Genomic DNA, 27,473 nt, shown 5'->3' on the forward strand with positions numbered 1-27,473 from the left:
GTGATACATGCGTCAAATCTCTGAGCAGTTACTTGTTTTTATTACTGTGCGTTTTACACAGAAATGAGCGCACATACACACAAGGAAACTACTTTACTTTAACAGACGAGTTGTAATAAACAGATCCCTTTAGTGTGACTTGACAAAACATTAAATTCTGTAGTACCAAAGTACTCTGTTTTGTACTGAAGCTGTTAAATGATTTGCATACATTGCAATAAGTATAGCAGAATGAAACCAAACAAGGTAGAGTACACAAAATAATGGAATAAAAGGCTTGTCTGGCTCATAAGGAAAAGCGGTGTGTCTTTCCTGTCAGATAATTCAAATCCTTCAAATCCACAAATGCACACAAACCCTGGGAAGATGCGGTTCTCACCTGGTGTTCACTGCAATATAATGACTTAAGTCACTATCATGTACTTCTCACATTATGCTTCACAATGTCACCATCAGCATGCAGTTTGTCTTAATAGCTCTAAAAAAAAACAACAAAAACAAACAAAAACCAACTAATCCAACAGGTGGTAGGCTCACCACAATGGACAGAAAAAAGTCAAAAAGGGAGCACCTGTCTCACAGAGAAGTGAAACATACACCTCCATCAAACAAGAAGAATCCCTGTTCTGTTGTTCTTTCAATGATCTTAATTTTGTTGCTGTCATTTTGTTGGCTCTCACTGCGGTATTGTATCACTTCCTGTTCCGGAGCACAGCGGTGTTTTGCTGTATCTGTTAGCTGTTTAATCTGCGCAGTTAGATTGATCTAGTTAACTAGATAACGATTTGTTTCACAGTGTAATCTTCACGTGCCTTAACTAAAGCACTCCCTCTGCTGAATCACCTCTAATTATTACACATTATTCACTTGTGTGTTTTTAGGAATCCGCTAGCTTAGCGCAGCTACTAGCTCTTAGCCGATTTAGCATGGCGGCTTCTCCTGTCTCTCCCGCACTTTTCTGCTCTGGGTGTGAAATGTTTAGTTATTCCTCGGCCTCCTTTAGCAGTAATGGTACTTGTAATAAGTGCAGCTTATTCGTAGCTTTGGAGGCCAGGCTGGGCGAATTGGAGACTCGGCTCCGCACCGTGGAAAATTCTACAGCTAGCCAGGCCCCTGTAGTCGGTGCGAACCAAGGTAGCTTAGCCGCCGTTAGTTTCCCTCTGGCAGATCCCGAGCAGCCGGGAAAGCAGGCCGACTGGGTGACTGTGAGGAGGAAGCGTAGCCCTAAACAGAAGCCCCGTGTACACCTCCAACCCGTTCACATTTCTAACCGCTTTTCCCCACTCGACGACACACCCGCCGAGGATCGAACTCTGGTTATTGGCGACTCTGTTTTGAGAAATGTGAAGTTAGCGACACCAGCAACCATAGTCAATTGTCTTCCGGGGGCCAAAGCAGGCGACACTGAAGGAAATTTGAAACTGCTGGCTAAGGCTAAGCGTAAATTTGGTAAGATTGTAATTCACGTCGGCAGTAATGACACCCGGTTACGCCAATCGGAGGTCACTAAAATTAACATTGAATCGGTGTGTAACTTTGCAAAAACAATGTCGGACTCTGTAGTTTTCTCTGGGCCCCTACCCAATCGGACCGGGAGTGACATGTTTAGCCGCATGTTCTCCTTGAATTGCTGGCTGTCTGAGTGGTGTCCAAAAAAATGAGGTGGGCTTCATAGATAATTGGCAAAGCTTCTGGGAAAACCTGGTCTTGTTAGGAGAGACGGCATCCATCCCACTTTGGATGGAGCAGCTCTCATTTCTAGAAATCTGGCCAATTTTCTTAAATCCTCCAAACCATGACTATCCAGGGTTGGGACCAGGAAGCAGAGTTGTAGTCTTACACACCTCTCTGCAGCTTCTCTCCCCCTGCCATCCCCTCATTACCCCATCCCCGTAGAGACGTGCCTGCTCCCAGACCACCAATAACCAGCAAAAATCTATTTTAAGCATAAAATTCAAAAAGAAAAAATAATATAGCACCTTCAACTGCACCACAGACTAAAACAGTTAAATGTGGTCTATTAAACATTAGGTCTCTCTCTTCTAAGTCCCTGTTAGTAAATGATATAATAATTGATCAACATATTGATTTATTCTGCCTTACAGAAACCTGGTTACAGCAGGATGAATATGTTAGTTTAAATGAGTCAACACCCCCGAGTCACACTAACTACCAGAATGCTCGTAGCACGGGCCGAGGCGGAGGATTAGCAGCAATCTTCCATTCCAGCTTATCAATTAATCAAAAACCCAGACAGAACTTTAATTCATTTGAAAGCTTGACTCTTAGTCTTGTCCATCCAAATTGGAAGTCCCAAAAACCAGTTTTATTTGTTATTATCTATCGTCCACCTGGTTGTTACTGTGAGTTTCTCTGTGAATTTTCAGACCTTTTGTCTGACTTAGTGCTTAGCTCAGATAAGATAATTATAGTGGGCGATTTTAACATCCACACAGATGCTGAGAATGACAGCCTCAACACTGCATTTAATTTATTATTAGACTCAATTGGCTTTGCTCAAATGTAAATGAGTCCACCCACCACTTTAATCATATCTTAGATCTTGTTCTGACTTATGGTATGGAAATTGAAGACTTAACACTATTCCCTGAAAACTCCCTTCTGTCTGATCATTTCTTAATAACATTTACATTTACTCTGATGGACTACCCAGCAGTGGGGAATAAGTTTCATTACACTAGAAGTCTTTCAGAAGCGCTGTAACTAGGTTTAAGGATATGATTCCTTCTTATGTTCTCTAATGCCATAGACCAACACAGTGCAGAGTAGCTACCTAAACTCTGTAAGTGAGATAGAGTATCTCGTCAATAGTTTTACATCCTCATTGAAGACAACTTTGGATGCTGTAGCTCCTCTGAAAAAGAGAGCTTAAATCAGAATGCCTGACTCCGTTGTATACTCACAAACTCTCAGCTTAAAGCAGATAACCCGTAAGTTGGAGAGGAAATGGCGTCTCCTAATTTAGAAGATCTTCACTTAGCCTGGAAAAAGAGTTTGTTGCTCTATAAAAAATCCCTCCGTAAAGCTAGGACGTCTTACTACTCATCACTAATTGAAGAAAATAAGAACAACCCCCAGGTTCTTTTCAGCACTGTAGCCAGGCTGACAAAGAGTCAGAGCTCTATTGAGCCGAGTATTCCTTTAACTTTACTAGTATGACTTCATGACTTTCTTTGCTAATAAAATTTAACTATTAGAGAAAAAATTACTCATAACCATCCCAAAGACGTATCGTTATCTTTGGCTGCTTTCAGTGATGCCGGGTATTTGGTTAGACTCTTTTCTCTCCGATTGTTCTGTCTGAGTTATTTTCATTAGTTACTTCCTCCAAACCATCAACATGTCTATTAGACCCCATTCCTACCAGGCTGCTCAAGGAAGCCCTACCATTAATTAATGCTTCGATCTTAAATATGATCAATCTATCTTTATTAGTTGGCTATGTACCACAGGCTTTTAAGGTGCAGTAATTAAACCATTACTTAAAAAGCCCTACACTTGACCCAGCTATCTTAGCTAACTATAGGCCCATCTCCAACCTTCCTTTTCTCTCAAAAATTCTTGAAAGGGTAGTTGTAAAACAGCTAACTGATCATCTGCAGAGGAATGGTCTATTTGAAGAGTTTCAGTCAGGTTTTAGAATTCATCATAGTACAGAAACAGCATTAGTGAAGGTTACAAATGATCTTCTTATGGCCTCAGACAGTGGACTCATCTCTGTGCTTGTTCTGTTAGACCTCAGTGCTGCTTTTGATATCCATAAAATTTTATTACAGAGATTAGAGCATGCCATAGTATTAAAAGGCACTGCGCTGCGGTGGTTTGAAATCATATTTATCTAATAGATTACAATTTGTTCATGTAAATGGGGAATCTTCTTCACAGACTAAGGTTAATTATGGAGTTCCACAAGGTTCTCTGCTAGGACCAATTTTATTCACTTTATACATGTTTCCCTTAGGCAGTATTATTAGACGGCATTGCTTAAATTTTCATTGTTACGCAGATGATACCCAGCTTTATCTATCCATGAGCCAGAGGACACACAGCCAATTAGCTAAACTGCAGGATTGTCTTACAGACATAAAGACATGGATGACCTCTAATTTCCTGCTTTTAAACTCAGATAAAACTGAAGTTATGGTACTTGGCCCCATAATCTTAGAAACATGGTGTCTAACCAGATCCTTACTCTGGTGGCATTACCCTGACCTCTAGTAATACTGTGAGAAATCTTGGAAGTCATTTTTGATCAGGATATGTCATTCAATGCGCATATTAAACAAATATGTAGGACTCTGCTTTTTGCATTTGCGCAATATCTCTAAAATTAGAAAGGTCTTGTCTCAGAGTGATTGCTGAAAAACGAATGCATGCATTTATTTCCTCTAGCTGGACTATTGTAATTCATTATTATCAGGGTGTCCCTAAAGGTTCCCTGAAAAGCCTTCAGTTAATTCAAAATGCTGCAGCTAGAGTGCTGGCAGGGACTAGAAGGAGAGAGCATATCTCACCCATATTGGCCTCTCTTCATTGGCTTCCTGTTAATTCTAGAATAGAATTTTAAATTCTTCTTCTTACTTATAAGGTTTTGAATAATCAGGTCCCATCTTATCTTAGGGACCTCTTAGTACCATATCACCCCAATAGAGTGCTTCGCTCTCAGACTGCAGGCTTACTTGTAGTTCTTTGGGGTTTTTAAGCGTAGAATGGGAGGCAGAGCCTTCAACTTTCAGGCTCCTCTCCTGTGGAACCAGCTCCCAATTCAGATCAGGGAGACAGACACCCTCTCTACTTTTAAGATTAGGCTTAAAACTTTCCTTTTTGCTCAAGCTTATAGTTTAGGGCTGGATCAGTGACCCTGAGCCATCCCTTAGTTTAGCTGCTATAGACTTAGACTGCTGGGGGGTTCCCATGATGCACTGAGTGTTTCTTTCTCTTTTTGCTCTGTATGCACCACTCTGCATTTAATCATTAGTGACTGATCTCTGCTCCCCTCCACAGCATGTCTTTTTCCTGGTTCTCTCCCTCAGCCCCAACCAGTCCCAGCAGAAGACTGCCCTCCCTGAGCCTGGTTCTGCTGGAGGTTTCTTCCTGTTAAAGGGAGTTTTCCTTCCCACTGTTGCCAAGTGCTTGCTCACAGGGGGTCGTTTTGACCGTTGGGGTTTTTCTGTAATTATTGTATGGCCTTGCCTTACAATATAAGGCACCTTGGGCAACTGTTTGTTGTGATTTGGCGCTATATAAATAAAATTGATTGATTGATGATTTTCCATCTGATACAACTGTCTGGAAATGTGATTAGAAATGCTACTGACATTCTTAATGAAGAATGCCCTAAATGAAGAAACCCTGTCATGTTTAGAAGCAGAAATGGAAAAGACAACACAGCGGAGCAAAAGAAGTTGGACCATCCTATCAATCGGCTTGTGTCAGTTTGTAAGGTTGCACAACAACACATTGTTGAGCTGGTCGCTGGCCTATAAGTAGCTACACAAAAGCACAAAATCTCAGTCATGTGATGCCAGTCACTTGGCCAAGTTTTGGAAATTTTAAACTTAAAAGTTTGCCTTCTACCCGTGAGCCTTCACAACTACACCAAGGAGATCCAGTTAAGATTAGTTCATTCTGTGTGAAACTTTCCAATAATACTTTTACTGTTTACAAGTCTCGGAAGGGCCAGCTATAAAAATCAAATGAGTCCTGAATCATAGAAGTGACTGTGGGCAATAATGATTATGATTATAATGCTGAGGTTGACTGCAACAAAGGGACAATGATTGAAAGTAGCCTACCATAGTCCTGTGATTTTACAAGACACAAGATAGAGCTCCTTCAGGCTTCTCCCCTCTTTGGCAATGATCTCCACACACTGCAGAAAAAGAGGGGAGAAAAGATGCTTAAGGAGTCACCTGAGGTATACCTGCTCTGTAAATATGTTTTATTTTCGCTTGAAGACAATTATGGCGCATCTGAAAAAGACAATATGCAGATCCATACGCATCAGTATTACCCCGATACAAAACATTTCACACTAAAGGTTAAACAGTACACCTGCAGGGTCATAAGTGTTCACAAATTCTGCCTGTGCTTCTTTTTGCACGCATTAATAATTAAACACCTGATCTTATTAAAGAAGCATGCAGTCAGCCAGCAGGGGTGTATGTGTGTTTATGCGAACTAACTTCAAAGACAGAAATCTGCATGCAACAACACCTCAACCCAAAGGACCTACTGTGTGTGGTGTATCCATGAAAGAGTGTGTAAGTTTGGGAGTGTGTGCGTGTGTGTGTGTGTGTGGAGAGAGAGAAAGAGAGAGAATACACAAGAGAAGGCCAGAGGGAAGATTCAAGTATCTGTATCAAATAATTCTCTTTAAATACCTATAAAGAGAAGAGCGTGCACAACAACTCAATTTTTGATCAATGTATTTGACCTATTAACCTTCAGGAGAAGCTGTTTGGATCTTTATGCTGGTGTTCCACATGAATATTTTATGAGACCAAAAAAAAAAAATTAAAAAAAAAGACAAAGTCCACACATAGTACTGTTCTTCCCATTGTGGAAACGTGGAAACGAAAACGTGGTGTGAAACTGTTTTGAAACTTGCTGGTAACGTGTAACTATTATTTATCTTACTGTTAACTGTCTTTGAAAGCCTTCCTTCTCTCCTAGTGGGTGGTGAGTCCACATGGGTTCGGGTTAAGCCCAACTGAGACCTATGGCTATGTGCCCAGCCACTTATTGCTCTTCAACGAGCTATCCACCTCCCCCACAGCACCCAGACCAGGCTGTAGGAGGAGGCCCTGGTCTCCTTTTTCGGGCAAGGTAACTCTTTCCATTGAACATTTTCTGGGAAGAAGTGAGTGCAGAAGCCCTGCTCCATCGCATAAAATGGAGCAAGCTGAGGTGGTTCGGGTATCTGGTAAAGATGCCACCTGCTCGTCTCCCTAGGTAGGTTTCCAGGCACATCTGGGGATAGGCCCCAGACATGCTGTAAGGATCACATCTCCTGCTGGCTTGGGAATGCCTTGGATCCCCCAACATGAATTTGAGGGCTTGGCTGTGTGGGATGATCTGCACAGTCTGCTGCCACTGAAACAGAGACCCAGATAAATGGCAGAAAATGAAGGAATGAATGAAAATGTTCATCTCACTACAGAACAAGGGCGATATGCCAGGACTTACACTAAGAATTTGGAGAATTTCCCCTTTCTCACAATGTTTATATCACATCCTCACATTAGAGCAGAAACAATGTATTTACTTATACAGCATCAAATCACAAGTCACTCCACTAGCAACAGTGGGAAAAAAAAAACTTTCTCAGGAGTTTTTGAATATATGAAAAAAACACAGTCAATGGAGTGACCATCTGCTTTGGTCATATTAAAAAACAAAACAACAAAATTTTCAGAGCATGCAGTAACAGAACCATTACAGCTAAGAAACCATACACTGCACAGTCCTGTGTTCACAATGATAGACCTGAAAGGAAAAATCCAGATAATACCCAAGAAAATACCCAAGTCCCAGCTGCACCTATTGGAATGTGCCCCGCTCACCTACAATACAGTGCACCCTATCATTACACAGCATGTTTTTCCAATAACAAAATATCACAATTCAAATGCCAATTCATCCCAATAAATAAATAAATAAATGTCACTTTTTTAATTTTGTAATTTGTTCATGAAAATTAATCAATGAAGAATAAAAATAATTTCTTTGGTGTACTGTAAAGTACATGACAGTCTCATGACACTTGCTGGTGGTGATCACACAGCTGAAAAAAAAAAACCTGTTTAAAGAGACCAGATTTTGCTAGCAATAGGCCACCGCAGTCTCGTTTGGGGGCAGCCGCTAAAGGGGTAAAATATGACACATAGGATGTAATTTCTCTACTTCTGGGGTACAAATCACGACATTTTCAATGGGTTTTTGGGCAAATTACATGCAAACAAAGTAAAAATGCAAAGAAAAAGTGACGATAAGATGGGAAAGTGGACATGTGTTGCGGTTTGTTTATGATCCGGAGCACAAACGCGTCGAGGCGGTTTTGCAGGCAAGACAACGGACCTAATCTGGTTAGCTGTGTAGGCTAACACTTACCAACATGTCTCGTACTCGCTTCGTCTTTTCTTATCCACTGGGAACTGAAAAAAAACTTTTGTGATTGTTTCAGTGATTGCAGCGGAAAAAAAAAAAACAGTACACCATTTATCCATGGGACATTATGCTGTGTATATATTAAATGGAGGTCCCCGTAAGTGGTCAAATCCCGCAATATTACGGAGAGTTCAAACATTACTGCGGTCTCCTATTGCAAGAGTTCACTTTTGGATTTGAAAAGCAGTCTCAAAATCTACTTGTTATATAGAATATTTAGTCATTTGTCAATATTTTCAATTATTTTAGCGATATTAAATATCCCTAAAACACATTTCAACAGCATTAAATAGGCCTTAAATTTCACACAATACCCAGAGTGCAAACAAGGGAGCACCGAAGGGACTTACTTTACCACAGACCAGCACAAATTTTCATTTTGCAGGGAGCAAAGCATAGTGTGTGTTTCATTTTCTGTGGTTTGTGTTGGATTTCGACTAAGGTGCAAAACAATGTCAGCATCTGCACAGGCAACTGACATATACACATAGTACTGGACGCTTACACCACAATGAAATAATAACACCGCGAAGGATGACACTAAATGTGGACCTATCACACTATGGGATCACAGACGTGTGTGTATACGAGAGAGAGAGAGAGAGAGAGAGAGAGAGAGAGAGAGAGAGAGAGAGAATCAAGTTAAAATTTGAGATGCATTTCGAAAATCCTTATTCCGATGTGAATCCAAAGCTGTTAAAATGTGTACTGCCCCTATCTGCTTTAGTTCACTGGGCTGAATCTTCATTTTTCAACTTCTCTATTGCATTTCAGCTGCAGTGGTCATGGGAGCCTCTCTATAATATCTATTTGTCCTTCCCCTACTTTTTCTACTGCATATATCTATGTTTCTGTGTTTTTCTGTGCCTCTCACTCCACCCTTCCCTTCCTCACACTGCTTGGTGTCCCAAATGGAAAGAAAGAAAAAAAAAAAAAGAGACTTTTTACACCCAACATTTCAGGCCCAACCTTGATTGGTACATGGCCTCAGATTGGATTTGTTTATGCCAGCAGGATCTAAGTATCATGCTGCTTGTTTTGGGGCCACAGCATTAGTGTTGCTAATGAATGAATGCATTGGGAAGAGTCAGAGAGTAACTAGATAAAAAGAAAAGATTCAGGCAGAGATGCGGTGATGAAGGCCATGGCAGAGAGCATCCTCTGAGAGCTTGTTACACTTTGCCCAGGTCTCCAGGGTCAAAGCAAAACCAATTAGATCAGACATCAATGAATGAGGGAGGGAGGGTGGAGAGATAGAAAGCCAGCATAGGAGGAAACTCTCTTAAGAATAGCTCAGGTTTGAACAGAAAGATGGTAAGGTTAAAGGAGGCTGACAGAAAGCAAGAAAGAAAGAAAGAAGGAATGTGATATCGGCCCGAAAGCTTTGTGTCCCACGTTACAAAAATGTGTTGTGTAGTCCAACACCTGTGGCTCTGTGACCTTCAATATTTGGTCAAGGTGACTTATCTAAATTCACATAGACCTTCAAGGGATGTATCCCTGCTGCAAATGTGATAAAGCAGTCTGAAATCTACAAAAAAGTTACAGAGAGCACAGTATTTTGGACAGAAAGATGGACAGCATTTCTGTGTCCCACCGTTGCAGTGATGTGGGACAATAAGTTAGGGTGATTAAATGTTCTGTTTTCCCAGGACATGTCCTTTTTTCATGGCCTGTCCTGACTGTCCTGGATATTTAATTTTATTTTATTATTATTATTATTATTTTTTAGACAGTGATGACAATGTCCTGGCTTTCACTGGTTTCATCTTTGAGCATCTGAGTAAACTTCAATTATCATTTGAGTATCTCATTGCCAGACCAAGTGTCCTGGTTTTCGGTAATCCAAATACGGTCACCCTACAATAAGTAACTTTTCAGTAAGCTTGTGAGAACTGAAATAAGATGAAAAAAAATCAAGAGCAGGTGTGGGACTAAGGCAAAGCTTAGGCCACAAGAAAAGCTTCTTGGGGAAAAAAAAAGTTCACAAGACTCAGCTGACATCAATGAGCATCTACTCAGCTTCAAGAATGTCGAGACCTTGTGGGGAAAACGACAAAAAAATAAATAAATAAAAACCCTGATAGGCAGAGTATATATGACTAGGGCTGCAGGTTTAATCGCATCACAATGGACAATTTTCAAGATGCGACGCCATCTTGAAACAGAGACTTCTGGTAAGTGAGCCTCTCACTCGCGTGTTTGGCGTCATTAGAAACACCTGCTTAGCTGTCAAATTTCCAGGGAGTGAAATGGCCACTGGAGGCAAATTCCATGCTGTATCGGAAAGTAATTTTGTTGTCGTTGTTGTTAACCCATAAGGCAGTGATTCTCAACCGGGGTGCCGCGGCACCCTAGGGTGCCGTGATCGACTGTCAGGGGTGCCGTGGGTAGGGCTGTCACAATTATTACAATATTCGTCAATCGCGATTATTTTTCATATTCGCGATTATTTTTCATATTCGCAATTACCGTGAATTATTTATTTTATCCACAAAGCATAAAACGACTCAGAATCTGATGTCATTGTGCTGCAGCCTCGCTCTCGCCTTAAGGCGGGACAATAACAAGGAGGCTGACGGCCGATTAAAACAGTGCCGTCTTCTTCAAAAGCCGTCTAAAATGCGGAGCTGTCGGTGTGTGTGTGTGTGTGTCTGTGTGTGTGTGCGTGCGCGTGGAGTTAACAGGCTGCAGACTGCGAGGGAGGGGGTGAGTGAGGGAGATTCCTGAATGCAGGCGCGACACGTTCAGTGCGCAGCGAGCGTGGAGCAGAGAGAGGATTTTAACCCGAGTGAACATGTTAACAAAACGAAAACGTGAAGCTGCCTTTACTTCTCTCTGAACTTTCTCTAAAGGTGTGATTCTGCCGTTACCGTCCTGTTCACACCATGTGCGCGTCGTATGCTGAATTTATGAGCTCATGAGATGAAATAAACGGTCAAATAGCTTTAAAAACATATTTAAAAAATGAGAATATATGAATGAACTGAGCCACAAAAAAAAAAAAAAAAAAACCCTTACATGGAGAAGCTTTGGTGATATTCAGATGCACAGATCACAAAAAGCAGGTGAGAACTCTGAACTTCAACAGCTGTTACTTTCCAAAGGTATTTATTTGTTCAATCTTGAGCTTAATGCAGTGTTTAAGCACAAAACGTGACTGATGAGGAGAAACAATTTCAGAAATGCAACAGAAACAACCACAATTCAGAAAAAGTTGGGACTGTATGGAAAATGAAGATAAAATAAAAATGTTGCACCATTCCCAGTTTCTCCACTCACAGAAGCCAAATGTTCTTCCAGAGTTGTGTAATTATACTACAATAGTAGAATATAAAGGGGAAAAAAAGAGAAAAAAATAGACAATATATTCGTCAATTGCAATTATTTGTCTGACAATTAATCGTCTCCAGAAATTCCTAATCGTGACAGCCCTACTTGAGATCAGAGCGCAAAATGCTTGAGGATTTACGAAATGCAGTGTTTTCTGTATCGATTTTCTATTGCGATAATTGGGTTTTGCACAAAACCAGAGGTAATAGAATTATAATATTATTTTGGTTGGTGGTGTGCCGCAGGATTCTGTAAATATAAAAAGGGTGCCGCGGCTCAAAAAAGGTTGAAAATCACTGCCATAAGGAATGAGAAGGAGTGCTGCAGTGGTGTGAATATCGATCTACAGCCCCGGTCACACAGCACTAACAAAGGACACTGAAGCCAAAATGAAACAAGAAATCAGGACTTACTTTGACTTTCAGAGACATTATTTAACCGCCGTCCAGCTTCGTTACAGTACGAATCCCGATGACAACTTCAATTCGTCCGTATTCCATTTTGCTTTCTGTCTTGACGGTTCCTCATTGTTCATGGAATTCCTGTACCATCAGCGTTCCATTTGACTGTCATCCAACTTTGTCCAACCTCCCAAGTCCGACGTCTTGCAGGAACATTGTACACACACAAACAGTCAAAGATGGCATGCAAACTAGCAAACAGGCTCTCCAGCCAGTGACGGCATGCAAACTGGCGAACACGCTCTCCAGCCAAAGATGGCATGCAAACTGGCGAACACGCTCTCCAGCCAAAGACGGCATGCGAACAGCCGTTTGTGTGTGTCTACAATGTTTGTGCAAGAAATTGGATTTAGGAGGTTGGACAAAGTTGGACAACAATCAAATGGAATGCTGACGTTACGGAAATTATGCAAATGTTGAGGAACCATCAAGAAAGAAAGCAAAACGGATTACGGACGACTTGAAGTTATCATCGGGATGGTTAAATGATGTCTCTGAAAGTCAAAGTAAGTCCAGATTTATTGTTTCGTTTTGGCTTCAGTGTCCTACGTTAGTGCCATGTGACCGAGGCTTCGTTGCTAGGAAAGTTCAACAACCAAAATACCAACATTCTGGGCGCAATGAACATCTTTTCACTATTATTTGATTTCTTTGTGCGACTGAAATCGTTATTCAGCATTCAAAAGGCTATTCCTATCGTCACACAACTCCAACCACACAGGAGAAAGTTTCGTGAGAGTTCTTGTTATTGAACAAAGCCGTGTCTCCCTAACCGGATAAAGTTGTGACGTCATCAAGCCTGCGCGTAGGCATTGTCTAACAGGATCTTGAAAATCCCCCATTTCATAACCACAAAAGGCTGTGAGTTAAGCAAATACAGTGGTGCCCAAAACCTTGTGAGCCCTTCAGCTATTGCACAATTTAATTTTGAAATGACACCAAAGTTCTAGAAAACAGACACCAGGTGTCTATATTTAAAAAATTATAATTATACAGTTATGCCACAGATGTTTGTAAATGCACAGCAGTACTCAGTACTCATCAAAACAAACATGTAGTTGTTAAACGTAAAACTGTGTAAATAAAATATTCCTTTTAACACTTCACAGACCTCACTTGTATAATGAGTGTTAGAACTAAGAATGATCAGTTAATATTCAGAATCAGAGCTGATCAGTGCAGGAGTTTGCTTAGTTTGAAGACCAGGTGCCCAATGTCACAAGAGGCCCTGTAATGTTATCCACCACATTGTTATGGAAAACATACACAGTAACACTAACACAAAGAACAAAAAATGTAAAATACAACATTAAATACTGTCACTCACAATTAAATGTTTCTACAATTTCTACCCAACACTCACTGCATGATGGGAGCCAATGCACTTCTGGACGCTCCCATGTTTTTAACTGTATCAAAGCACAAATTAAGATTTATGTACAAAAATGTAAGATATTTTATATAAAAAAATACTTCACATATTTGTTTTTAAGAACCATGCTGCAGGAGCCATTTGCAGTATTTTAATCTGGTGATTCTCACCAACATTCTGTGATTACAGTGGGGGTTTTAAGGGCCCCAAAGAATTGTAGTTGAGGGCGCCTGGTGACTTTAAACTGCACCTAATAATGAGCAAAAAGGAACTGCAAGACCATACATTTCCCACGTCTTAACTGCAATATTTCCCACAATTGCAATACAACTTTTTCCACAATCCCATGCAACCTTAATACTGATCAATTTGAGCTATGGGATGCTACAGTAGATATCAAAGAAAAGAGAACATGAAGATGCAAAGAAAAGTACAGGGCAATGACAGTCACACTGCTTTAAAAAAAAAAAAAAAAAAAAAAAAGACTGTACGGTTCCATTGATTCTACAGTGAAAACATATGTTCCCACTCCAAATAGTGTTAAATCATCTCTATCATACTATAAATAAAGTCTATTAGAGTTGATCAACTTGATTTAACACCATGATAGAGCTAATTTAACAGAACGATGAAATTGATTCATTGTGTAATTTGCCGTGTCGAAGAGGCAAAGAAAGGAAATTTTCAGGCTTTGAACACTTTTTTTCAAAGAAACCATAGAGAAAATTGGAAAAACGAGTAGAGAATGTGTGGATAACACTGTAGAAGAGGGCGATGTGAAGAGGCAAAGAGAGAACATTTTGTATCATGATGAAGACACTGCTTGCTCAGTGGAAGAAGCAGATGAAGCAGACAATACAAAATAACAAAGACTGATCATAACTGAAAGTAATGAAAATGATGATATAAACAACAGCAGCACTGATACAGACGGACAAATCTCTGCACGTGCATCTGTGTTACTAATAGAAAGCGTGGCAAAAAAAAAAGGTCAGGGGCAGGCATTTTTGTTACAGTGATATTGCAAACCAACATACAGCTCAAGGCCACTTTTCCAATGAATGGCAATAAAGCTGTTTCCATGACAACTGAGAGAAATGCATTTTTAAGCAATAATTATAACCAGCAGGCAGAAGACCAAAGCAGCAAACATCAGCAAGGGTCAGAGTGTCTGTGGTTGACCGTCACTGCTGTGGGCACAAACAGCTTGAGGTAAACAATAAAACTGTCATTCTACTTTCTGTCTTATTCTTAGACACACACACACACACACACACACACACACACACACACACACACACACACACACACACACACACAAAACTCTAACTTTGCTCCTCAGTATACCCAGTATTGTGGAAAATCATGCATACAAATTAAACACAGAACCATTTTTTACATACATTAAATTACTGAAACTTTGGCAAGTCAGATTGCTCCTAAAGGCATTATTAATGTTTACGTCACAGCTACTTCAGTCTGCCAAAGATTTTTGTTGTGGCACCACAGTAAAGGAGAATAGGCTTAATAATGGATAAAGAAAATAAGTTTAACTACATTCATATGGCATGAGTCCCCTAACATAAAAAACTAAAACATTTTGTAACGGCATAACTGAGAACACATTCCTTAGCCTCCCTCTGCATTGACATATGAGGAAATCCTTTTTTTAATGCATGCAAATTCAAAGCTCATTTCTTAAAAGAAAAAAGTATTCCTACAACTACTTTTAAAACCTTAAATAACAAAATATGACAACAAAATTTGTGCCATGGTATGAAAACTTTATTGCTTTACTGTGCGGTTTCTAAAAAACAAAACTCAATTATGTTTCTTCTGAATCACAGTAATTATATCACTGCTAAATTATCTTGCTCATTAACAAAACCATTTTCCAGGGACTTTGAATAAGGCATAAAAGCATAGCAAAGTAAATTCTGTAAACTGGGGTGGAATGACACATAGTTGGGAGAACACTTTTATTGTTCAATTTACTGCTAGACATTATTTTTCAACCGCGGTATATTGCCATTAGTGAGCTACAGTACGTCAAGAATAAAAATGATCCATTAAGACAATTTCGATTTATGGAAATTACTCTAGCCTTGGTGCTACTCGTTTCCAAAAGACTGCAACTCAAACTAGTATAATACATCATAAAACCTTTAACCACACTGAATAGCATCTTTGTAAAGATGATTTCATTATGAAGCAAAAACCCTGAAGTAGAGGATCACATTTGTGCAACACCAGAAAAGTTTAAAATTTGAGCGAAACTCCATTCATTTCTTTTCCAAGTTGTTTAAAATAACATAACACAGTCTATCAGTATTGTTTTTAACTTGTTCAAATGGTCAAGTTCATGGAAAAATGGGCTACAAAGCTAACATTTTTATTTTTAGCTTCTAAATGGACAGGAAACATACATGGTAGATAAACAACAAATTTTAAGTAAAGCGTTCAACATTTCTATGTATTTTCCTGTATAACATCAGACAAAAAACAGAAGTCTTATTACATCTTAATTTGTCAGTTCTACATGTTCTATGCTACTTCATTAAGAAGTTATAACTGAAGTTTGTAATTTATTGATTTAACAGTGGTCGCGGAATACCGCTTGGAATAAACTACGAACAAACGGTGCATGTATTTTGATACTTAGGTTATGTTTTTTTAAATCATGACAAACCTTCAGAGACATGAATGAACATTAGATAAAAAGATAAATTATACCAAAATAAGAATTAAAGACAAATATTCAACATCCACATAATAACATGTATGCTTGCTGCTGAGAGAACACATATTTTATGTACTGTCATGATGATGATGATGATGATAAGCTGGAAAGGTGGAAACATTGTAAAACAATATTCAAAACTGAGATAGGAATATAAGATCACATTGCACATGCTGGACAACATCATTAGCAAAGGACATTGGCCAAAACACTGAAATATTATGAAATTTTGGCTATTTAGAGATACATTTTTAAGTACGTTTTTCCAATGAAAAGATTTAAATTTGAGCTCGGCATCCATTCTTCCAAGATTCAGTAGAGTTTATTCCATCCAAAAAGAGTGGACACCAACTTCTCAAAAATTGCACTTCCTGAAAAAAATGCTGGTAAGTGGTCTAGTGTAATATTAGTGTAATCACAATACTGGAATTTTTAACTTTGATCCAAAACTTTGAAAAATCTAAACATTCAATAACATCTTCAATACCATGTAGAAAAATGGACACAACTAGGGATGACATTGGGAAATTTTTAAATAAGTGAATCAAAGTCAGGGAACTAAAAAATGATTTGAAATGTTATTTTGGACAATGATCAATTTTCACTGTCATATTAACTATCCCAGCATACAACCAAGACGAATTATCCAGTGAAAACATGAAGAAAAATCTATAGCAGTTAATGAAACTAAGTGTTAGTTGATCTGGAATTGTTCCACATATAATCAGTAATGACCGTAATATTACTTGCTGCACCAAATGACGCTTAAAAAAGACAGGTGAATCTCGTTATATCTATGCTCGTTATATCAATGCTCTGTGGCATTTTCTTGTGATCAGAATTTACCAATGATAACATTACATTGTGGTGAGCTGTCCCTAACTCAGTGCTAACATAGCCATATTTCATAACATAGTCCAACTGACTGTAGGCCCGTTTCTGCTGCAGTAGCAGTTTTTACATGCTTAAAAGTGCATCCTTGGTACTGACAATAATACCATATTGACTTGATACCAAAGCATCAGTTCTTGCGACATCCCTCATCAAAACATCCAAGTCTTCACCACCAACCATTTATTATAATAATTTAAACTTAGGCTTGCCTCTTATATGTGGCTTTCGATCCAACAGAGCGATGAGTCACTTCTGGTTTGGAACTCCAGGTGTGGGTCCCTGCAGGTAAACACTGCGAACTCCATATGACAGGTCTTGCTATGCTAACTGGTCTCTTCTCTTCTCTGCGTAAAAGAAGCTCTTATCTTCAAAGAACATATACCACTTTATCCTGCATTCTTCATCAATGTCTGTCGCTCTGTTTTCTTCTTTTCATTTGCTACTGCTAAGCTGTTCCTTTTTTCACAAAGAAAAGACCACAAATCACTGTGTGTTGGCCGTGCCACTTCTTCTGTGGAATTAACTGGTGGTTGGAAACCAACATACAACCATGTACAAAGGGTGTCAAAATTGATTCAACATGTGAAATTTCATGGAAACGTGGCTGAATTACATGCTTGCACAACATTGATGTCATAATATTTAAAACTGTGGTAAAATAGAAAAATAAGTCTATAACATGACATTGAGATATTACTTTTCTTAGCAAGTAACAGAGAGCAGAATGACTGCAGCAAACACGAATAACTAAAACATTTACATATATTAAAAGAATATTCTTCTTGAGGTAGAGCATGTTCCAAAGGCTGATTTTTAGACATTCAAAAGGCAATAATGTGGAAGCAAAAAATTAAAGCAGTGCAGGCTTATATGCATTTTCAAATAAGAAATTACTTTAAACACCCCCCCCAATATATCAAATGCAAATAACCGATGTTCTTTCCAGCTATATACAGATATGCTCTACAGAAACCTATTACTGGAACTGAATGTTTCTTTGTAACAAGGGATGCACCGATACCACCTTTTTCCAGACTGAGGACAAGTACGAGCACTTACATTTTGGTACTCATCAATACAGAGTACCGATACAAATACTTAATGATACCATTACAGTTCTATGATGACTTTGAAAACATGTTTTATTCATCAGTTGTTCCTTACTTTTTACTGAAACTGCTACCAAAATCATTAGCTTTGTTTTTATTTACAAACATTTCACGTAAATCATGTAACATCACTTTTTGACTACAACAAATTTTTCCTTTAACATTAACCATGTGTTTGTTAACAAATGTGACACTGCCAGACATCTCACTTAATGTAACCTGTGGACTTCAGCACTACAAAGTTATATACAACACCACACCAGGAACAGAACTGAAACTGTCCATCACTAACTTTAAGCCTTTTTTGAAAAAGTGAGGGGCAGATTATTTTTGATGAAAAGAAGCTTCTCTGTGTTATTTCTGTTTGTTTTCATCTACAATGTGTGACACTGAGCTAAGCAGCCTTTCACTCTCCACACTATTTTTTAAACTTTTAATTAAATATGTAACAGTAACATACACAAATACATACGTAAATGTTTTTCCCCCCCAAAGGTGGAACATGTAAATACTGAGGAACACGGCATCGTGCACACAATGTGTGTGGGTCTGTCTGTGTTTGTTTGTCTATTTGTGGCCCTGCGACAGACTGGCATCCTGTACCCCGCCTCGCGCTCTATGACTGCTGGGATAGGCTCCAGTCCCCCACGACCCTTAATTGGACTAAGCGGTAGAAGATAGATGAATGAATGAATGATTGAATGAATGAATTCTAACAATGGGTAGTGAGCAGGGGTGGCGGCCAAGTGGTTAGTGCACTTGATTTCACTGTGGAAGGCTCCCGGTTCAAACTCCACCCTTGCCACATTTCCTCATGCAATGTGGAGTTGCAACAGGAAGGCCATCCTTAAAATGATCTTATATTTTATATTTTTATATTTTTTTTATATCAAGTTGTAGAGATTCACTTTCAGTTTGAGTCTAAGGAAGATAATTTTAGAAATTTTGATATTGAGGAGCCTGATTTATTTTTTGTACCTGAAATACCATAAACAAATTAAAATATGTGAAACACCAAGGGGCTGAATACTTCTGCAAGCTACTGTATATGTATGTATATGAAGGAATGAGCACAATAACATGTTCATGCAAATTCCTTTTAATGGCACAAATTTTTTTCTGGTGTGCATACATGCTCTATGACCCTCAGCCCACCCCGTAGTTCAAGACATCAAGAAGTGATGTCGTAGTAATGGCGTGAATGGCATGCAGAAACAAACCACCTTGAGCAGAAATGATTACTCAAGGGATTTATAGATTGATCATATTGGTTTCATTAAACCCAAGTCATGAAATAAATGTGCACATGTCTCTGCTTCACTCTCATTCTGTTTCACAGGCATGGAGCATCATAAAATAGGAGGATTCAAAACATGAATATTCAACATCACATTGATACCGATTCTATGGAAAGTACACCACAACAACTTTGCAGCAAGGTTCAACTACTATAGCAGCAACAATAGATGGCCAACCTTGTGTTTGTGTTATTATGCATGTTGTGTTGGTGTTTGTGCGAGTGAGTGCGTCTCTCAGAAGTGACGTTAATCTTTCTTTACAGCACAGCCAATGGTATGCAAGCAGACAGGCAGATAAAGGAAGAATGGTGACAATACTTAAAGGAAACAGAGGTCCATATTTATCACAGAGTGCAGACAGTCTTTCAGCCAAACATGTGTAGAGCTTCTCTTTAGCAAGCTGATCACAATGGAGCAGGAACAAAGATGCTGCTGGGAGAATGGCTGGAGGTACGCATACGAGAGCGGTGCCGACCAGTGCAAGGCTTCGTCTCATCCCACTCCTCACGCGACCTGCAATTACATGGTTGTCTCGGCACACAAAAGGAGTATGGAAACAGAAATGGGAGAGAAGAGGCTGAAAAGAAAAGAACGTAAGCATGAAATGCATAAAGAAAAGCAGTGGAAGGTCTAGGCTGAGGTTGAAAACATAAAAGCAGGGGCAGCAGTTGTGACAGACAAGCCTTCAGAGGACCACAGCTTTAGACTTAATGAAATGGAAGGGCGGAGCATGAAGCAAAGAGGAGAGCGAGGCAAGACAGGGGTTTACACTTATGAAGAGAATGCTTTTGTAAAATGATTCTTGTTGTAAATTTTGTTTATATCACCTATAAATCCATAAATGAGTGGAAGGAATGATGGTTCTGCTTCCATGCGCACACGATGTGTAGCACTGAGATTTGTGGAAACCTCTTGACAAAAACAATTTTAAGACTTTTTTCATTGGCTTAATATAAATTGGAGTACAGTATCCAATAACTCAAAAGGGTCAGTAAGCAAAATAGTCTCCATGAGGACAGGCAACAATCTTAAAATGGTGTGATAACACTTTTTTATGGAATTGGAGGGACAGCATTTGTTGCTTTGAGCCGCTGACACTGCAGAGAGCGCCACACTGTTGTTCAGCTGTGCCACAAGATGTTACGTTTAAAATAGTGCCTTTAGTAAAATATTACTACCAACATTATTTATAATTCATCTAGCTCTCTGAGCACGACAATAAAGAGAGAACGGGCCTTTTTCTGACACTTATTCTAGTCCACCATTATGGTTGTATTTCGGGTTCACAGTTTTTATATTTGAACTTGTTGTTTTCACATCATTGTTATATTCTTTATTTCATTCACCTGACATCCACAGGAATTGCATTTTTACACATTCTATTTCAACTTCCACAGTATGTTCTCACCTAGTTAACGTGTGTCTATCAGTGTTTTTCAATCCTGGTCAATCGGAACCTAAAGTACTACCCATTTTTCATTTGTCCCTGAACTGATCAGATTAGCTCTGTCAAGTGTGTTCAGTTAATGAAGAGCTGACTGAGCTGATCTACTCTGATTAGTACAAGGACAAATGGAAAATGTGTAGTATTTGTCTCACGATCAACCAGGATTGGGAAACACTGCAAAACATTTTAAAGTATTGAATCGATTTTGATTAAAACATGGGGAAGAGAGATGGTCCAGTAATCAGAGAAAAGTTGATTTGAAAGGGATCAGACAAAATGTTCTTTAATTTACTTTTTACAGTAGCATACAGTGCATCCGGAAACTATTCCCACTTCACTTTTTCCACGTTATGTTACAACCCTACCCTAACCCTCAAAATTCTACACACAATACCCCATAATGACAATGTGAAAAAGGTTTTTTTTTTTAAACATTTTTTTTCAAATTTATTAAAAATAAAAAAAACTAAGAAATCCCATGCACACAAGTATTCACAACCTTTATTCAATACTGTAGATGCACCTTTGCAGCAATTACATCCTAAAGTCTTCTTAAATATGATGCCACAAGCTTGGTGCACCTATCTTTGGGCAGTTTTGCCCATTCCTTTTTGCAGCATCTTTCAAGCTCCGTCAGGTTGGATGGGGAGCATTAGTGCACAGCCATTTTGAGATCTCTCCAGAGATGTTCAATCGGATTCAGGTCTGGGTTGTGGCTGGGTCACTCAAGGACATTCACAGAGTTGTCCTGAAGCCATTCCTTTGATATCTTGGCTGCGTGTTTAGGGCCGTGGTCCTGCTGAAAGATGAACTGTCATCTTTTCCTCAATCCTGACTAGTCTCCCAGTTCCTACTGCTGAAAAACATCCCCACAGCATGATGCTGCCACCACGATGCTTCACTGTAGGGATAGTGCCTGGTTTCCACCAAACATGGTGCCTGGCATTCACATCAAAGAGTTCAATCTTTGTCTCATCAGACCAGACAATTTTCTTTCTCATAGTCTGAGAGTCCTTCAGGTGCCTTTTGGCAAATTCCAGGTGGGCTGCCATGTGCCGTTTACTAAGGAGTGACATCCGTCTGCCCACTCTACCATACAGGCCTGATTGGTGGACTGCTGAAGAGATGGAAGGTTCTCTTCTCTCCAGAGAGGAATGCTGGCCATCAGGCTCTTGATCACCTCCCTGACTAAAGCCCTTCTCACATGATTGTTCAGTTTAAACAGGCAGCCAGCTCTAAGAAGAGCCCTGGTGGAGCAAAACATCTTCCATTTATGGATGATAGAAGCCAATGTGCTCATTGGTACCTTCAAAGCAGCAGAAATGTTTCTGTACACTTCCCCAAATTTGTGCCTCGAGACAATCCTGTCTCAGAGGTCTACAGACAATCCCTTTGACTTCATCCTTGGTTTGTGCTCTGACATGCACTATCAACTGTGCATGTCTTTCATGTTCAAGCAACTGAATTTACCCCAGGTGGGCTCCAATTAAGCTGAAGAAACATCTCAAGGTTGATCAGTGGAAAATTAATTTAATCCATTTTCAAATAAGGATGCAACATAAAAATGTGGAAAAAGTGAAGCGCTGTGAATACTTTCTGGATGCATTGTGCACCTGGGGTTTCATTTTAAACATCCTTAAAGTCCCACAATTACACAACTACGCACAAATAAATTCTCCTTCAATATGGAAACTTTAAGGCATTCTTCTGTTTTATCTGTGACACATATCCAATGAGCTGGTGTGCGCCCTGTGTGACCCACCCATATGGTCTGTGAGAAAAAGAAGGCGATGCCCATCTTGGAAGAGATGAAATAAATGGCAAACAGTTACTTAGGGTCACCACACAGTGGACCTGGCACAGTTCCACATTGGGATGAGGCACAACTTTTACACAGAGTGGCATGGCTAGACTTTGCACAAACCTTAATGTAATTTTATGATACTCAGTAAACTATATTAATAACTATACTCAACAAAAATATAAACGCAACACTTTTGGTTTTGCTCCCATTTTGTATGAGATTAACTCAATGATCTAAAACTTTTTCCACATATACAATACCACCATTTCCCTCAAATACTGTGCACAAACCAGTCTAAATCTGTGATAGTGAGCACTTCTCCTTTGCTGAGATAATCCATCCCACCTCACAGGTGTGCCATATCAAGATGCTGATTAGACACCATGATTAGTGCACAGGTGTGCCTTAGACTGCCCACAATAAAAGGCCACTCTGAAAGGTGCAGTTTTGTTTTATTGGGGGGGGATACCAGTCAGTATCTGGTGTGACCACCATTTGCCTCATGCAGTGCAACACATCTCCTTCGCATCATCCGTGAAGAGAACACCTCTCCAACGTGCCAAACGGCAGCAAATGTGAGCATTTGCCCACTCAAATCGGTTACGACGACGAACTGGAGTCAGGTCGAGACCCCGATGAGGATGACGAGTATGCAGATGAGCTTCCCTGAGACAGTTTCTGACAGTTTGTGCAGAAATTCTTTGGTTATGCAAACCGATTGTTCCAGCAGCTGTCCGAGTGGCTGGTCTCAGACGATCATGGAGGTGAACATGCTGGATGTGGAGGTCCTGGGCTGGTGTGGTTACACGTGGTCTGCGGTTGTGAGGCTGGTTGGATGTACTGCCAAATTCTCTGAAACGCCTTTGGAGATGGCTTATGGTAGAGAAATGAACATTCAATACACGAGCAACAGTTCTGGTTGACATTCCTGCTGTCAGCATGCCAACTGCACGCTCCTTCAAATCTTGCGACATCTGTGGCATTGTGCTGTGTGATAAAACTGCACCTTTCAGAGTGGCCTTTTATTGTGGGCAGTCTAAGGCACACCTGTGCACTAATCATGGTGTCTAATCAGCATCTTGATACGGCACACCTGTGAGGTGGGATGGATTATCTCAGCAAAGAAGAAGTGCTCACTATCACAGATTTAGACTGGTTTGTGAACAATATTTGAGAGAAATGGTGATATTGTATATGTGGAAAAAGTTTTAGATCTTTGAGTTCATCTCATACAAAATGGGAGCAAAACCAAAAGTGTTGCGTTTATATTTTTGTTGAGTGTACATTAACTTGCTGGCATATGGGAGATCATTAAGTGTAGGTGAGACTCTGACTCTGCCACAATAATACTACAATAACATGCTTTTTTAACTGGGGCGAATATTGGTCATTTTGGGTGACTGCGCATGGACATCGAGCCTACGAAAATGCGTACCGCACGACAACTGCATGTTATTTGCATTATTATCACTTACTGAGATACACAACACGTGGAATCACATTAACAATATTTAATGTCATTTCAAAACGCACGACACCCAGCAAACGCATACATAAAAAGTTGGCTCACTTTTGACGTGTTGGCCGGTACCGCGCTGCTCTCCAAATTCGCCAATGCATCCTCATCAAGCTGGCTGCTTTGGCTGCTGTTCATTGTCGGACTATCCATCCAGAATATCCATATTGGAACCAACACACACTTCTCGCCTTTTCATCTTTTCGTCTATGGACAGTTCTTGGGCTGTGCGTGCTATGATGTCATCAGTTTATGCACAGCGGGCGGGTATCCCAATCCCGGGTAACCCCGCCCGCTGTGCATAAACCTGGCTATACCTGCCCGCTACTGGGGGCAGGTATAGCCAGGTAGCGTAAATGTAAATCTATGCTACCGGCCGAGCAACGCCTCAGTAAGTGGTAATTTCTTTTATCTCTTTCTTTGGCATAAAGTGTGTCAACAACATGTGGAAATGTTACTGATGGTTCTGAAAAATAAAGCCAAAGTTCCTTAAGTGGCCACCTGAGACTGACTTCAAAAGAGAGACCCTCCCCACAGACTCCCCATATTTATAATCTCTGTTTAATCGCCATGTTGGCACTTTCTGAGGATTTTATTAGAACCTCCCAAAAATAAACCACCTAAGAAGTCTATGCTGCCATATTTCTGGTGAGTGAAACTTTAGTATTATTTAATGTGTATATTAGCACCATTAGCACTAATGAGCACGTATCAGTAGTTTGGTGATATTAGGTCCACTGACAGTGCAACTCTTACTGCGGAAATATGCTGGTCATAATGGTGTTATATCAGCCCCAAGCCACTGAATATGAAAGCCACCACCCAAGCTGCAAAAACGTGTTAATCAAACACTCCAACCAAAGTCAACATGACTGGCATAACATGGGCAGAACTTACCAAACAACCAAAGTCAGCCTGATAGCCTAAGCTTGTTTGGGAACTCCTGCCCAGGTTATGCCAGCTATGCCTACACTCCACCTCTTTACCCATTCACGTGTTGACTATGTGAAACTTCACAATAGATTCTACAATGGTCCCCCAAGAAAGACAGTCACTGCTGATGACTCCAACGGCTGCAATGTGCAAGTTCATCTGTCCATTAATTCACTTAAACTTGGCTCAGTGAATCCATGCCTGAGAGTGGATTGCATCTACTGGGCTTCCATCGACACCAAATGGATCACATAATGGAGCTATCAGGGAAAACACAGTAAATACTAACAGTGCCCTGACAGTCGTCGTGACAACTGTTGTGACAATCCCACCGTGTTCCCAGCTGGATGCCGTGCTTTGTTCCGCTGGATGCCGCGCTTTGTGCACTGGACGCTACATATATAAAATAATTATTTTGTAGCGGATTTATCATTTTCTCTCAGAGTTAGCTGTTGAAAACACCTCTAATTGCTTCCGGAATCACAGAGGACTGTTTCAGCTGGAGCTTTTTTCTCTCTCTCTCTCTTTCCTGTGCTTCATGAGGTTTAGAACGTATTTGGAACAGTCTAAAAGGTAATTTATCTGTAATGTTCATATTGTAATAGCTTGGTAAAATAGTTGCTGTCATGTCCCGGCTGTTTCCAGGCTTCAGCCCATATGTCCCTTCTTCATTTAGTTCTGTTCCTTTGGCATCAGCCTCGTTTTGTTAATTACCTTTTTCTTCATGTGGGGTTTTTTTTTCCATGTTCTGATTTTTGCTTTGTCACTTTCTTCCTTTGTTACTTTTCATCTCAGTTATGTTTTAGTCTTGTTTTGTTATTGCCTCTTTCTTCACGTTTATTCAATGTTCTCATATTGCTTTGTCACTTTCTTTCTTTGTTACTTTACAGCTATGTTTTAGTTCCATTCTAGTCTATCCACAGTCTGTTTTTATGTTTCAGCATTTAGTGTTTGTTTGCTTATGTTACTGTTCTCTCTTCTGTTAAGTATTTGGGTATTTCTGGTTTTGGTTTTCAGTTTTGTTTTCTTGTAGTTCTTCTGTCTGTTCTAAGTAGGTTTATTGTATTATTTCCCATGATTCACTTATCACGTTCCTGTATGCTTTTCAGTCTTGTTCAAGTTAGGGTGGTGTTCATTGTACTATCTCTTATTGTCATGTTTGTATCTGATCACCTTTCTCTTGCTCCTGCTTGTCAGTCTCTCATTGTTTCCACAGTCTTTTCCGGATCACTGCACTCTCTGTTCCGCACCTGCACTTTGTCCTCTCAGTCAGCCACGCCCCTTCATCTGTCATTCTCTTGCCCATTTGTCACCGCCCTTCTGCATCATTGGCCTCTTAGCTGTCACCTGACCACGCCCCCCTTTGCAGGCCTTTCCTCCTCCACGTGCACCTCATTTCCTGATTAACACCTGTCCCTATTTAACCTGCGTCTGTTCACTTCTTCCCCGCTCGTTCGTTGATTCACTCACTTACCAGCCTCTTGTGTCGTTCTTGTTTTGCCTAGCCTTGTTTTTGGACTCTGTTTGTTGTGTGGGCCGCTGAAGAGGAGGTACTGCTAGCCCACCACCAGAGGGCGCCCTGTCTGGAGTGCGGGCTCCAGGCACCAGAGGGCGCAGCCGCCTCATAGGAGCAGCCAGGGTGACAGCTGTCACGCATCACCTGCAACAGCTGTTACCAGTCATCTGATCGGCAGGAGTATATCAGCAGGACGACGTCTCCACCTCTTTGCCGAGATATCGTTCTACCTGGAAGGTAACGTACCTCAGCTGTCTGCTTGACAATATCCTTTGTGACTTTTGTGCTTTGTTTTTTGGACTGTTTTTCCAACGAGAGGTGGAGGTAGCATTCCTGCCGTGCTGATTCCTGGGTGCAAACGCATCCTCATTCACTTGCTTTTTGTTCCTCGCCAGCAGTACCAGATCCGACACGCGGAGGCAGTGGCCACCTGGGAGTTCGGGACTTGGCGGCTCCAGTATTCCCGGGGTCTGGTGGTGGAGGAAATCGTGTGGTTCCGGTTCTGCTTTGGACAGGCATCTCCTATCTTCGAGCCTGCCCACACGACACCTTGTGAATTCACTATTGTCTATTGTTGCAATCTGTTGTATTCGTTGTGCACATTCACAACAGTAAAGTGTTGTTATTTGACCTATTCCATTGTCCGTTCATTTGCGCCCCCTGTTGTAGGTCCGTGTACCTACACTTTCCCAACACTGTTTTGTGTTCTGGATCCTGTTTTTTTGCCTCTGCTCTGACATACCTGTTTGCTCGTGTTTTGACCTTGCTTGTTCTTTGGACCACGTCTTTAGCTTAATCCTTGTCAAGTACTTTTGCTCCGTGGACTGCCTTGCTGTTAACGATCCCTAGCCTAAATAAAC

The 27,473-nt window shown here is 40.3% G+C and overlaps 1 protein-coding gene across 1 annotated transcript in view; it reads right to left on the bottom strand.

Annotated features, from left to right (window-relative positions):
* The window catches only part of fbxl17 (F-box and leucine-rich repeat protein 17), a 762,124-nt gene that overhangs the window by 237,277 nt on the left and 497,374 nt on the right, over positions 1 to 27,473 (bottom strand). The window contains exon 9 of the mRNA XM_034170559.1: positions 5,817 to 5,893. Within this exon, the coding sequence (XP_034026450.1) occupies positions 5,817 to 5,893 (77 nt within the window). The remainder of the gene's footprint in view (positions 1 to 5,816; positions 5,894 to 27,473) is intronic.

Source organism: Thalassophryne amazonica, chromosome 5, assembly GCF_902500255.1.
Source record: "Thalassophryne amazonica chromosome 5, fThaAma1.1, whole genome shotgun sequence".
NCBI lineage: Eukaryota > Metazoa > Chordata > Actinopteri > Batrachoidiformes > Batrachoididae > Thalassophryne > Thalassophryne amazonica.